Consider the following 14,590-nt stretch of genomic DNA (forward strand, 5'->3'; position numbering starts at 1 on the left):
AATAATACAAGTCACAGCGTCCATGACACGGCAATGCTATCCAGATTAAGAAATCTGAGCATTGAGACGAAAGGAGAACGGAAAGACAGTGGGGAAGAGAGGTTCCAATTTAACGTCAGAAACCACAGACAGATTAATGCAGGTTAGGCAGGCAAACGCAAACACAGAAATCTTTCCATGCTATTTTTCATGCCGCTCATTAAAAGTGAGGTCTCTCATTGAGGCCGAGGTCTCACCAGAGTCTCTCGTTTGCATCTTTGCACCGCCACAGCTAGACTTCAAACGCAGGCCACACAGGCCAAAGGGTCGGGAAGCTGGAAGAAAGCAAAATACACGCACACAAAACACACAGACGTAGGAAATAAGGGAGTATAAAGAGAAATGCTGAAATGAAGCTTGATGAATAAGGCATAAGTAAAACCTTCTGCTAAAACATTTAGTGGAAAGTTGGAATTTTATAGGAGACAAATGCCGTGCAAGTTTATGTGACAGACGTAAAGTCTGCTGAGACAAATGCTGAGCAGATACTTCGAGTAAAGTATTAAACCATCTGGGACAGTCAGGAGAACAAATTCGCTGTGAATACAAACACTTAACCGCAGCTTAACTCCTTATGGTAGGAATGTGGCAAAACTAAGCATCATCCACCCTGACGTCTGGACTAGTGGTAATAAAATGTGGTCTCCTGTTTCCTTAAGAGCAGTTTCATTGATTTCACGGCTTGAAAATTAAATATTTTTTCGGATGCACTGTAAAAATTCATTGTTGCACGTGAGGAGTATAAATTAAGTAAAGCTAAGTTGAATGGTCTTAAGTTATCACCACTTAATTTTAGTAATTTATTACAACTATAGCCCAAAAAGTTCAAATGACTTTTTGACAATTTAAGTTGTTTAAACTTAAACATTTAAGTGCAACAGGGAATTTCTACAGTGAAAATCCCTTAGAAAAACATTTACACATCAATTATGAATAATCTATTCAGCCATTATTGATTTCCCCAGAGCACTGACCACCCTCAACAGATTTACAGGTGTATATCCGGACACCTGGTTCTGCGTTTCTGGACTTCGGAAACAAAATAAGCTTTCTCCCCAGTTCTCTTTGAATTGAATTTCCCCACCACCCAATGTGACCAGGCCTGTTTGTTTTTTAAATCCCATCTGTGCTGAAGCCTGGCCCACATGGTCGCCTGTCGTGGTATGGAGAGAGAGAGTTAATAAACTCAAATAATTCCCCAAGCTCAGCTTGGCTCATTAATGGCCTTTAAATGTGTACCAAGAGCCTTCATTTTTCTCTCACGACGCATTAGCAAACATAAAACAAGTTGGGGTAGTATGTTGGTCAAAATGTCATTGGGTCGAATGGAAACTGACGGGGCTAATAACAGACCAGGCAGCCTCTCTTCAGTACATTTGGTGTAATAGAGACTCTTGATTTCTCAAGGCATAAGCCTCACATGGTCCCTGGGCAGCTGTTTCAGAACTGCAAAGCTTGGCTGGGTTTTGACCTTCCACTGGCTGCTGACCTACCAGGCATGTTAGTTTCCACTGAGTCCCTTTGGCCACAACCACTCCCCCCCAGCATCACATCACAGAGTAAAACATCTGAAACATAAAATAGTAATGCAAATGCAATAAAGTAGCTTTTTAGTATTAATATTTAAAAAAAGCCTCCATTTGCAATGCACACATACATTATTTATGACGACGTCTCCATTGTGCTTTGTGCAGAAAACTTTATTGCTCAGTCGAGTACTATGGTGAGCAAACTTTGGGTAATTTGCTTTAAAAAACATTTATTGAGAATGGAAATCACAAACTTTTAACTGTAGATTTGAACACTGCTAAGATCTCTGAATGGTAAGTGACATGAGTAGTATAAAACTAAAATGCTAAAGACAGACATCTGACCTCCACAGATGGAGAAATTGAGCAAAATGTCCACCTAATCTCAGTAAAGAAATAAAATAGTCTCTAATGGGTATCTGAGAGGAACTAATACGAGCGAGGGTAAGGGGGAAATGTACCAAGTGCCATTTGGGAACAGCTGCCATTCCTGTGTGAAGTGTTTATAGTGTAGCTAACTGGGAGTCAGGGAGATGCCTAACAGAAGCTACATGTGGACCAGAGACGAGTGTTTAGCCAAGAATACTTCAAAACTCGACAGGCCTCATGGCCACACTGGTGTTGCCTTTCAACGTAAGCCGAAAACAACGACCACCTCGCGAACATCACACCCAGCATGTGTTCCCTGAAGATTGATATATTTGAAAATGATGCTACATGAGCACGAATACAGAATTTAAGACACATAGTTTATTGTACAGCATATACTCAAAGTTCAAGTAGGGTTTTTTTTTAAAACAGAGAGGTAGATTTTGTATTTGTAAATTAAAGTTTTCTTCTTGAAGTTTTAATATGCAGCATGTAAATTCACGATTTATGGTTTATGTCTTAGCCTATTTGTGTTTGGAATAGAAAATTAAAATTGTGTAAAAGCTAAATTAATGAATTAATCTTTATATTATTATTTTCAACACTGTAAAAAATTACATCAATCAACATTACAAATTACTTAACTTATAAAACAGGTTGGAATTGTTTATGTCAACTTATCACAAGTCAAAACTTAAAAAAGTAGGTTGAAATGACTTGCACTACCAAGTTGTTTTAAATTCATGCAGCATTTTTTAAAGTGCAAACGGATTTGGAACTCATCGTTTCTTTCCTGTCTAAATTTCCATTAATAATTATATAAAGAGAAATTTTATACAACACAGAAAGGCTTTAGGAAATTTTCCATCAAAAGATCCTAAAAGATAACAGTAGTGGCTTGGTATTTGTAAACATTATAAACCATGGGATCTGGAATTATACTTCACATCACACTTCCCAGTTTCCCTATGAAGAACACCTGATCTTATAACACAAGCAGTGAGAGAGAAGAGGAGGTGCTCTCGGTTTCCATGGCGTCGTACTTGAAATCTTCAGGCATGTGCCCTCAGAACCTCTGCACACAAGACACACAGTTTAAACATACAGTATGTGTCGCTGTACATATGGCAAATAAACACTTGTACACTTACATCATACTTTCACACGTACCAATACTTACACATACTGGTGCACATGCACATAACAAACATCACAGAGAGCCCATTCATCTTATTCGCATTAAATCATGTACAGTTGAGGTCATTTGCACAAATGATGCTGTTAGCAGATTTACCGTTATTTTTTTATAGTAATTTCTCACCTTAAAGGGAGATTTTCGAGCTAAAAGAGAAAAACCATTATGAGCATTAGAGTTTGCACAATGCTGTATATGAAGAATAAACAAGCAAATTGAGGGATGTGCGATAAATCACCAGAAGTTATGAAGAAAAAATTACTTACAAGCAATGAATTGACGCAGCAGCTTAAAAACAATTCCTAAAATGACACCATTAAGTCCAATGACTTTGATATACCACATAGTCAAATTAGGTTCTGTGGTCAAAAAAAAGTGCATTGAAAGTGTTACACATGAAAGACAAAGTTTCTGACAATATATCACGCATGCCCCCTAGTGGTCATTGTGCGTGTGTGATGTGTGCTTTTATACAAGAATATTTGTTATGCATTTATTTACCTATGACTGTAAGCATGAAGCTTTTTCGAATGGGAACAAGCAAAGACGTATGGGATACTTCGCAAGTGTACTTATATCCTGAGTCCTCCAGGCCAGGCTGTAATTGAAGAAAGGCTGAGAGCGAGTATGTGCCATTGTGGTGAAACCGATGACTGGAGTGCCAAACATTTTTCAGGAACACAGGTGAGGGGTTGTCGCTGACTGGTTCTCGTATCCATTCAATGTTCACATCCATTGGATAGTATCCTTCTGCATTGCAAGCAACCTTATGCCCCTCACCAACTGTCAGAGACAACGTAGAGCCCACATTCAAAGACACACGGGGTTGTTCTGTGGAGTTAATACAGAAACAAGTAACATTAAACCTAAACTCAAATATAATATTTGATTAAAAAAAAAAGGTTTGACATCTCACCTCTTAGATGAAGAGGTATATTATGGCTGCAATGAAGAGGAGGGACGAGAATGGAGCAGATGTAAGTGCCCTCTGAATTTTTTCTGGTGGGTGAAAGTTTGAAGGAGGCACTTCCAACACCGATGGCTTTGATGGACACTCCTGTACCCTCAGATGTCCCTGTCCGACTGGTGTAGCTAAACAGCCGGCTGCGCTTCCCATGACTTCTCTGAAGTTTCCATTCCACTGTTACGTTGGCATTCTTGTGATCCACTGCAAACTGACAGTGTAGGGTCGGCTCCTTCAGAAACCCCACTTCTACGGAAGGGGTCCGTGTCAGGACAACCATCGCAGCTGGAAGACACATATACTGATAACCCTGATGAGAAAACCAGCACTGCTTGTAACGGTATGCTGGTAAATTCAGGCTGGCCTAAGCTGGTCCAGCTAGTAGGTTAAAGGGGTCCAATTATGCCCTTTTTACGAAGCCTTGATTTTGTTTTTGGGATGTACTAGTACTGGCTTGATTGTTAAAAAAGGACATTACTTGTTTTAATATTTTACATTATTGCAGCATCTCTGTACCCTCATTGTGAAATGGTCTGATTAGTCTTAGACTTGAACAGGATGTTGTGCTACTATGTAGCACCTGTCTGTGTAGAACCATATAGTGTTTTAGTGTTCTTAGAACCATAAGTGGTGCTATATCACCTTGTATATAGCTGCTATACAGGGGTTATATATTATTAAAATGGTTCCCCTATGAGCTTTTAGTGCTAATTCAATTATTTTAAAGCGTAAAGCAGTGGTCTCCAACATGGTGCCCGTGGTCCCAAGGTTGCCGCACTGAGTCTGTCTGGTGCCCGCCAAAGCATATTCTATTAATAGCCTCAATTTTAATATTATGTATTACATATTTTTTTATATAAGCTTGGTTTCTTTTATGCATGTTAACATTTTAACAATGATCAAACATATCAACAAGTAAAATAAAATAAATAAAACAAGCAAAAGAAAAAAGTTTTAAGTAGACTATATCAAAAGTAGCCCTCCAGATTTACCCCATAGTAAGGTAAAGAACATTAAATATTGATATATAAATATTTCATTTTCTCATTTATAACAGATGCAGACCTGCCGTGACCGAGAGGAAACCCCGTTTACTCTCGGTTTTAGGATAAGACAAGACGTTCAAATGTCATGAAGACACTATTTGGTTTAATGATTTGTAAATATAATGTCATATATGTTACTAAAAGACTCTATTTAATTTTTCACATTTATTTTTTGTGCAATATTAAACTATAGCTGTCAAAATGATTTGCAACATACCGGTTACAGGACTCCAGACTAACTTTTTTCACTAGGAGCACAGTGGCCCCCAACTGAAAATTTTAGGAGAGCAAAAAAAAAAATGTAGGGGCACAAACCGTAAATCAACATGCTAATCAAATAATGACATTTCTACAAATTTCCACTGTATTACTAATACATACTTTGATGATAGATGCAGAAAGTACAATGTGCTGTTTCAAATTCAGTGTCACATCACAAAAAAGGGCAAATTTACTGGTCGCACATGTGCGACTGGATGTAAAATTCAGTTGCACACTCCCAAATTTTGGTGGCAAAATGCCACCATTTGGTGGCAGTCTGGAGCCCTGGGCTACCATGTGTTATTAGTTTTGAGCGGTTGTTATCTAAGAATAACAAACCTTACAAATGCTGCAATTGGCCAATCAGAATCAAGCATTCCAACGAGCAGTGTAATAACCGGCAATAACAATACTTAAGCAGCTCAACCAGAGCTTGCCCAGTTTTTTGCATATGCTTTGGGCAGGAATTATTTAAAAGAGAAAAATTGTGATGTCAAAATCTATGCAAGAAGCATGTCGTAGGCCCAATGAGCCATTCATTGCAAGTGTTAAAAATTGATTTGCAGATCTTTTTCAAGCTAAAACAGCAACATTACACCTAACAAAGGGTTAACATATTGGAAAAGTATGATAGCACCCCTTTAATGTTTGAGTAAAATACAGTAGCCAATAAACAAATGTGGAGACATTATGTTTACCTGATGTTGTCAGAAGATCCTCGTCATAAACTGTTAACCATTGTAGATAATCCACCTGTCCTTTTGCAGGATCAGAAGGTGTGTGTCTGAGGAAAGTGGTGATGATGAACTCGCCTTTAGTATGACGTAAAGTACAGCTGAACCAAACATCATACTCTTGTGCCCCCATAGTAGGCCACCGCTTTACATGCCCTTTATCTACTGTGCTGTATCTACGGATCTCACAGTTTAATGTGTCATCGCCTCCCTCCACATAACGCCTCATATCTACTTTAGAAGCTGCACAAGAGACAAATAACCACAAATATAGAGTTATAGATCTCATTATTTAAAGAACAAAGAATTTATATGAGAACCTATACTCACCAGTAACAAGAAAGGTTATAATGGGGTATAAAGGGCTGTCACCAATTTTACCAAACTGAATCACAGCCTCTCTATAGATATACTGGGTCTCTATGTGATCCTTCTCATTCACGTGCACTTTCTCATCCACAAACTGACAAGGAAGCCACTGAACATCATGAAAAGACTTAAATCCATTTACAGCTGAAAAAAGAAAAGAAAATTTTAATTTCGAATGTAAATAAATGTAGAGCTAAACAAATTAAGACGTAAACTTAACAATAAAAAAAGAATTACTATCTTAGTGTTTGTGTGTCGTTTTTAAGTTTCTTCCAAAATATTATAAACACAGACAACACGTTGTAACTAGATTAGTAATACTGCAAAATTTTATATAGTCGGATAACTTGCTATGATACAAATGAACTGAGCAATCTTAAATTGTAAAGTAACAGTAACCAACATAAACAACGGTATAACTATATATAAATACCTGAGAATAAAAGCAAAAGGATACGAATCCTAAAACCCCGCATCATAATACTGAAAATCGCCCTTAGGACAATCAATCCACTTTCTTAAAACCGCAATGCAATCAATGCAGCCTACTTCCTCTTTCATTTTAGTGTTACAATAGCTCTGACATCACCAGACACGTCACTGTGACGTCACCGCTCTAGCTGGAGGCAAAAAATAAGTAGGAACTCATAGCCGGCGCGCTAAAAGTTTGAGTTTTTGACTTTAAAATGTCATCTTGTTGTGTTTTTGGCTGCCAGATTAGAAGGAACAGCACTTTTGGTTCAAAAATTAAGTTTTACCGGATCCCGGCAGACATTTCTTCACAGAAATCAAGAAGACAATTGTGGTTGAATGCAATACGGCGTACAGACTAGACGGAGACGATAATAAATAATACTCGTGTTTGCAGTGCACACTTCATACTAGGTAAAATAATCTATGCATATGTAGGCTACTGTTGTGTTGGTTTTATCTAGTACAAATCAGCAAGTTTCTGTTTTATAGGTGAAAAGTCGCCAACCGCGCTATGTTTAGCTTAAATGTTAAACAAACATACAGCGATAGATGTGTATGCCATCGTTTGAATAGTCTCTTAAAATAATCCACATTGCTAATCATAGTTAGCCCAGTGATAAGTTACATAAGACAGTAAGCCTAGACAAAATTACCCAAATCCACCTGAAAGTAATTCATATGTTGTCTATGAAATATCTAAAACCTGGTTAAAATCGCAAGAGTTAATTTACAAAAATACCTGTCACGGTCCCGCAGAATCAGTGACTGTACATATTTGGACAGATCCGAAACTTCTTCTGCATCCATGTTTAATAAATCCCTCCTAAAACGTGCTAGTTTAAGCTTGTCAACATAGCCTCTGCGGCTCTTTCTGCCTCCAGCTAAGCCCCGCCCACACAAATACGTCACAATGTTTACCAACTGTAAAAGGGTCTATTGGGAGCACCCTGGTCATTCTGATTAAGAATTAAGCAAATACACAGTCAAACATCAAACAGGACAATAATTAAATACTATAAAACAGTTCGGGAATCTGTAAGTCATTGGACGCATGTCGGCGCTAGAGATGTTGCCATCTGCAGGTAATACCTGCTTGAAAGAGTAGGGGGAGGGTGCAATCCTGGAGCAAGTGTTTACGCCCCTGTTGTTCCCTTCCTGATGCGATCAGTAGGGTGTACAGTGAGTTCGCATTATCATAATGTTATTGTTTTGCCAGACGTACGTATGCATATTCTTCTCCCCCTACAGGACGCATCAGGTACATCAGGGGCGTAAAACTGAGGCCGTAATATATTTATTGATTTATTAAATTTTTTAATGTATTGCAAACTGAGGCCCTTAAATCTGCCCTGTTCCAGGTCGATAAATCTGGACATTAAAGGGATAATTCACCCTCCCAAAAAAATTCTGAAAATTAAATAAAAAAAAAATATATATTCTAAAATTACAATGAATGGTTCTGGCTTTATGCATATAAAATTTACCCAGTAAAATAGTGTTTTTGAGATTGAAGGGATAGTTCACCCAAATATTTTTTTTTTGGTTACAAAATTCTGTCATCATTTTCTCATCCTCATGTTGTTGTAAATCTGTATGAATTTCTTTGTTCTAATGATCACAAAAGAAGATATTTTAATAAATGATGGTATGAACACAGCTGACTTCCACAATATTTATTTTACTGCCATGGAAGTCAATGGCTACAATCATTACCATCATTTATAAAAATATCTTCTTTTGTGTTCATCAAAATAAAATAAAAATTCATAAAGGTTTAAAACAACATGGATGTGTAAATGATGACAGAATTTTTATTTTTGGGTGAACTATCTCTTTAAATCTGTTGTAAGGCATATTTGATTGAATTGTATAACAAGCTTATTATCTTTTTTATTATTTTCTATTTGGCATAGGTGGCCTTTGGAGAGTTGTATGAGAGAAAGCTGCGTATGCGTGTGTGATGTTGTCAAAGATAAAACACCTTTGGTTAAGATTCATCTTATATAAAAAATAAAAATAAATGTGGAAAGTGAAAATGATCCCAAGAGTGTTAAAGTGTTTTCAACACATGTATTTTATTGCCCAACATATTCTCAAAGTCAAATAATAAAATTAAAGTTCAAGTATGCCGTTTCTTCAAAGATTAGAAAAAGTTTTCATATTTGTAAATGATAGAAGTGTCCTTCTTTTTATTTAATCAAGTTTGTTAACCACACAAAAAGTTTTTATATCTTGCATAAATTAGCATGGACATTCATGATTTAGCTCCGTTACGTTATTTTTTACATTTTTACATTTACATTCGTGTCTGAAAACAATAACTTTAAAAAATGATTTTGATTTTCAATGATTTTATAATTGTATTTCCAAAGCAGCGAATCTTTTAAATTTGCACACAGAAAGAACTTAATAAATTCTGTCAAAAGAGCCTAAAAATAACTTTAATAGGCATTTGTAAACATCACACTTCCCAGTTTCCCCATGAAGAACACTTGGGGGCGGTTTCCCGGACAGGGATTAGACTAGTCTTAAAATAAATGTAAGAGCTGTCCAAACTGATAACATCTTGCACTGACAAAAATACCTCAGTGCCGTTTGTTTTGCCTCAAAATGCACACAAGTAATGTTTTAGTAAGGCACATTTGTTTAAACTAGTTTTATTTCATAAGTAAATGAAGGCCTAGTCCTGGTTTAAACTAATCCCTGTCCGGGAAACCACCCCTTGATCTTATAACACAAGCAGTGAGAGAGAAGAGGAGGTGCTCTCAGTTTCCATGGCGTCGTACTTGAAATCTTCAGGCATGTGCCCTCAGAACCTCTGCACACAAGACACACAGTCTAAACATACAGTATGTGTCGCTGTACATATGGAAAATAAACACTTGTACACTTACATCATACTTTCACACATACCAATACTGATGCACATACACAACAAACATCACAGAGAGCCTATTCATCTTATTCACATTAAATAATGTGCAGTTGAGGTCATTTGCTTAAATAATTTGCACACAGGATGCTGGTAGCACAGTTATTATTTTTCATAAATTAGTAATTGTTACTCACCTTTTTTGCAGCTTTTCGACCTGAGATAGAGAAAAGACAGAAAACATAATGAGCATAAGAGTTTGCACAAGAAAGTACAATTATGAAATAAAAAATTGCATTTATTTACAAAGAGAATATTGCTTAAGAAAAATATAGAATATAAATAATAAATTAGCAAAATGAGAGATGGGCAATAATTAAAATTTTTGAACAAATGACTTACCAGCTAAGAACTTAGGCAGCAGCCAAACCAAAACTACCAACATAACAATTATAAATCCAAAGACTGTGATATACCACATAGTTGAGTCAGGTTCTGTGGTCAGAAAAGTGCATATAGAAAGTGTTACAAATGTTATTAATATTTAATTTAAAGGACACTTGTGTTATCCATACAAGAGCTTTTGTGAGAATGTTTGTGTGTTTGTATTACATCTGATTCACCTGTGACTGAGAGGATAAAGCTTTTGCGAATAGGAGTGAGCAAGGACTTGTGGGTTACTCTGCAGGTGTATTTATAGCCCGTGTCCGTCAGGCCAGGCTGCAAAAGAAAGAAGGCTGAGAGAGAGTATGTGCCATCTTGGTGAACCCGATGACTGGAATACAGAACATTCTTCAAAAACTCAGGTGTGGGGCTGCCGCCAACCGGTTCTCGTAACCATTCAATGTTTACATCCAATGGATAGTATCCTTCTGCATCACACACAACCTTTTGCTCCTCACCAAGTGTCAGAGACAACGTAGAGCCCACATTTAAAGACACGCGGGGTTGATCTGTGATGTTTATACAGAAACAAGTAACATTAAACCTTTTAAACAATATTTTCTTTGAATCCCAAGCCTAAAATAATTGACATCTTACCGCTTAGGCTAAGAGGGATGTCATGGCTGCCATAAAGAGGAGGGACGAGAATGGAGCAGATGTAAGTGCCTTCTGAATGTTTTCTGGTGGGTGGAAGTTTAAAGGAGGCGTTTCCGACACCGATGGCTTTGACGGACACACCTGTACCTTCAGATGTACCTGTTCGGCTGGTGTAGCTAAACAGCTTGGTGCGTTCTCCGTGTTTTTGAAGTCTCCACTCCACTGTTACGTTGGCATTCTTGTGATCCACTGCAAACTGACAGTGTAGAGTCGGCTCCTTCAGAAACCCCACTTCTACAGAAGGGGTCCGGGTCAGGATAACCATCGCAGCTGGAAGACACATATGTTGATAATACACTTTTGCTGGTAAACGGTCTATGGTATGTTTTGGATGCTGTTTGATGGCATGGCTAGGTTCATAACTTTTTCTAGCTATTAATACATTATGGCTCATGGCTATGGTGGTCCACCACCAAACTAGTATGCACCAGCATAAACCATCCTGGACCAGCATGACAATTTAGGCTGGCCTATAAGCTGGTCAGGAAATGTGAGAAGAAGGTAATACATTAAAGCAACACCAAATAATTTTTGCTCTTTGCTCCCCCTACAGGTTAGAAGCGTAATTGTCCATTACCACTGTCGTAAATACTGCAGCATAGCTGGCTCTGATTGGATTGTAGGTCTGTCATAAAGCAAGTTTTTGTAGTTTACACTCGAACTACAAGACCGCTACCTGACGGTTGGAAACTTCTTTAGTGCGGTTTTGGCCGATAGAGGGCTGCAAAGCGAATGTGAAAGTGCCGTTCACCCTTTTTCGAGTGGATGAACAACTCAACCTTTTTTGGAAACGTAATTTTAAGGTAAAAAAAACTCTTTGGTGTTGCTTTAAAACACAATAAGTAATTTGAATGCATTATGTTGCTGGACTATTACCTGATGTTGTCAGGAGATCTTTATCATTAACTGTTAGCCATTGTAGATAGTCCAGCTGTCCTTTTGCAGGATCAGAAGGTGTGTGTCTGAGGAAAGTGGTGATGATGAACTCGCCTTTAGTATGACGTAAAGTACAGCTGAACCAGACATCATACTCTTGTGCCCCCATAGCAGGCCAACGCATTACAATCCCTCCTGTGCTGTATCTACGGATCTCACAGTTTAATGCATCCTCAGCTCCCTCCACATAACGCCTCATATCTACTTTAGAAGCTGCACGAGAGACAACAATAACCACAAAGTTATAGATCTCATTAAATGTAAATAATTTGAAAACTATGAAAATGGGTTAAACTTCACTCACCAGTAACAAGAAAGGTTATAGTGGGGTATAAAGGGCTGTCACCAACATTACCAAACTGAATGACAGCCTCTCTGTGGATATACTGGGTCTCTGTGTGGCCCTCCTCATTCACGTGCACTTTCTCATCCACAAACTGACAAGGAAGCCAATGAACATCAACAGATCCATTCACACCTGAGGAAAGAATGAGCTCGTGATTCATCGCAAATGTAAACAAATGTTAAACTAACGCTAAACAAAATAAGTAATACAAACAAGCGAGCTTCACGAAATAAATAGGATGTTCGTGTTATTATAAAATAGCAAAAATATAGGCACGATGTAACTTGATCATTTTACATTTATAATACAATTGTATAACCTTGTTAGCTACGACTGAACTAATTGCACAATAACAAGAAGCAAAGAGAAAAGGTTTTGACGACAATAATTTAACCTTAAATACCTAAGCATAAAAGCGCAATGATAAAGGCCCCCAAACTCCAAACCATAATGTTTTTTGGCGTCCTTAGGACAATCATCCCACTTTCCTAAAACCGCCATGCAAACAAACCACTTTCTGTTTCGTTTCACAGTAACCTTTACTGCGCCAGTGAAATCATCTTCTTCTTCTGTTAAGTTTTATGGCAGTTTACAATCAAAGTGTATTACCGCCATCTGCTGGACTGAGGTGCAGTTCATTTTGGGTTTTTGAAGAAACTGAATAAAGCAAAAAAAAAAAAAAGAAAAAAACGGTTCTAAATCCTACTTGCTAACTGTGTATTTTTAATGAATGCTATTATAGAGCTATTTATGCTTCCTGACCTGGGCTCTGCCGATAATGTTTCCAAGGAGAATACTTTCTTAGCTGTATTTAACCGTCCTTTTCAATATTTCTCTTTCCGTATTAAACCTTCTACACCTTAAAAGGACATGCTCCACATCTTCATTCTCTCCACAAACCTCACAATTCCCAGATGGAGGTTTCTTTATGATAAATAAATTGCTATTTAAACCAGTGTGTCCTATTAGTAATCTGTCAAACCAAACCTCCTCCTGTCTATTTGTGTAACTGGTCCTTTTCCTTGATATTTCTTGTTGCAATTTATATAAATGTCTACCCCTCCTCTCCTTATCCCATTCAGACTGCCACATTGCATTCACTTTTTGTTTGATTATTACCTTTATCTCTGACTTACTGAGTGGGACATTTATTTGAATTTCCTCTTCTTTTATTGCCTCTTTTGCAAGTTTGTCAGCTTGTTCATTCCCTTCAATACCTTTGTGTGTGGGAACCCATACAAACTCCACTGTTCTTCCCTGTTGATTAATTATAAACATTATTTGATAGATTTCATTCAGGAGGTCCTGTCTACACACTGATTCACCATTCTGAATAGATGTTAATGATGACTCAGAGCAGATAGCAGCCCATCTCTCCACAGCATAGATAGATAAATGATCAGTAGTTCGCTTTTTGATATATATCTCTGATTCAGGAATATATCTGATTCTTCTGTCTCTACTTGTAGCGCTGGTATAGGAGATGTTCTAAACGCCCCACTAGATCCTCTTAGACTTTTAGCCTGCATTCTGTCCAGTTCTTTGATTTGTGTCTTTGATGCAGATTGGTACACAATACATCCATAATCAAATACTGATCTAATCAGAGCAGTATAAATTCTTTTAAGGGACGTTCCTGAAGCTCCCCATTTGTACCCTGTTAAACATTTCAATACATTATTTCCCTTTTTGCATTTCTCCAACATTTTCTGGATATGTTCCTTAAACGTTTACATCAAGCCACACTCCCAGGTACCTAATAGTATTGACTTTCTTTAATTGTTGTCCATATAGCTTTAGTAGGGTTATTTCTTTTCTTTGAAAAACATATAACTTGTGTCTTTTCCATTGATAAATGAAAACCCCATTCAAATGCCCATCTTTCAACCTTGTTAATAGCTAGTTGCATCTTAGCTGAAATGTTTTCAATACTACGCACTCTTATCCACAAAGCTCCATCATCAGCATATAATGCTCTGTTTATTCTCATATCTTCTATTGACTCAAATATGTCATTTATCATTAGGTTGAAAAACACTGGACTACACACACTACCCTGAGGTGTACCATTTTCTATAGAATAGGTCTTGGAAACATTAACCCCAACTCTGACTTCAATTGTTCTGTCTTTTAAAAAGTCCCTAATCCAATTGAACATCTTCCCACCAATGTTCATCCTATTCAGCTTGATCAACAACCCCTCCTTCCATAGCATATCATATGACTTCTCTATGTCAAACATGGTAGCCAGAACTACTTCTTTTTTTATTTTGTGCTTTCCTTATCAGTTTCTCCAAACAAACTACAGGGTCCATTGTTGTTCGACCACTACGGAACCCGCTCTGGTGTTTAGAG

The 14,590-nt window shown here is 37.5% G+C and overlaps 2 protein-coding genes across 3 annotated transcripts; both read right to left on the bottom strand.

Annotated features, from left to right (window-relative positions):
- Window positions 1–1,794: 1,794 nt before the first annotated feature.
- On the bottom strand, window positions 1,795–12,795 carry LOC135771087 (tapasin-related protein-like). Of its 2 annotated transcripts, none has more exons than XM_065281155.2 (8): window positions 12,639–12,795; window positions 12,194–12,367; window positions 11,830–12,102; window positions 10,894–11,223; window positions 10,476–10,805; window positions 10,255–10,347; window positions 10,050–10,069; window positions 1,795–3,012 (listed from the first exon to the last, which is right to left on the bottom strand). In XM_065281155.2, the coding sequence occupies exons 1-8, from the start codon at window positions 12,712–12,714 to the stop codon at window positions 3,004–3,006; spliced, it is 1,305 nt and encodes a 434-aa protein (XP_065137227.1). In that variant the 5' UTR covers window positions 12,715–12,795; the 3' UTR covers window positions 1,795–3,003. The 2 variants fall into 2 exon arrangements, with proteins under 2 accessions (XP_065137227.1, XP_065137226.1); XM_065281154.1 differs by lacking the exon at window positions 1,795–3,012 and adding an exon at window positions 9,037–9,798.
- Window positions 3,021–7,383, bottom strand: LOC135771085 (tapasin-related protein-like). The gene is made up of 7 exons (XM_065281152.2): window positions 6,940–7,383; window positions 6,468–6,650; window positions 6,102–6,380; window positions 4,049–4,381; window positions 3,634–3,963; window positions 3,399–3,491; window positions 3,021–3,278 (listed from the first exon to the last, which is right to left on the bottom strand). Exons 1-7 carry the CDS (start codon window positions 6,983–6,985, stop codon window positions 3,163–3,165), a joined length of 1,380 nt encoding a protein of 459 aa, XP_065137224.1. The 5' UTR covers window positions 6,986–7,383; the 3' UTR covers window positions 3,021–3,162.
- Window positions 12,796–14,590: the final 1,795 nt, after the last annotated feature.

The sequence above is a fragment of the Paramisgurnus dabryanus genome, chromosome 8 (assembly GCF_030506205.2).
Source record: "Paramisgurnus dabryanus chromosome 8, PD_genome_1.1, whole genome shotgun sequence".
Classification (NCBI taxonomy): Eukaryota; Metazoa; Chordata; class Actinopteri; order Cypriniformes; family Cobitidae; genus Paramisgurnus; species Paramisgurnus dabryanus.

Bases quoted from the DNA above. Each gene is read 5' to 3' on its own strand.
- LOC135771085 (XM_065281152.2), bottom strand. From the start codon at position 6,985: ATGATGCGGGGTTTTAGGATTCGTATCCTTTTGCTTTTATTCTCAG. The intron at 6,651-6,939 runs GTATTTATATAT...TTCTTTTTTCAG, and splicing joins CCTTTTGCTTTTATTCTCAG to CTGTAAATGGATTTAAGTCT. The intron at 3,492-3,633 runs GTAAATAAATGC...TTTTGACCACAG, and splicing joins CTTCATGCTTACAGTCATAG to AACCTAATTTGACTATGTGG.
- LOC135771087 (XM_065281155.2), bottom strand. From the start codon at position 12,714: ATGATTGTCCTAAGGACGCCAAAAAACATTATGGTTTGGAGTTTGGGG. The intron at 11,224-11,829 runs GTAATAGTCCAG...TGTGTCTTCCAG, and splicing joins AGATCTCCTGACAACATCAG to CTGCGATGGTTATCCTGACC. The intron at 10,348-10,475 runs GTGAATCAGATG...TTCTGACCACAG, and splicing joins CTTTATCCTCTCAGTCACAG to AACCTGACTCAACTATGTGG.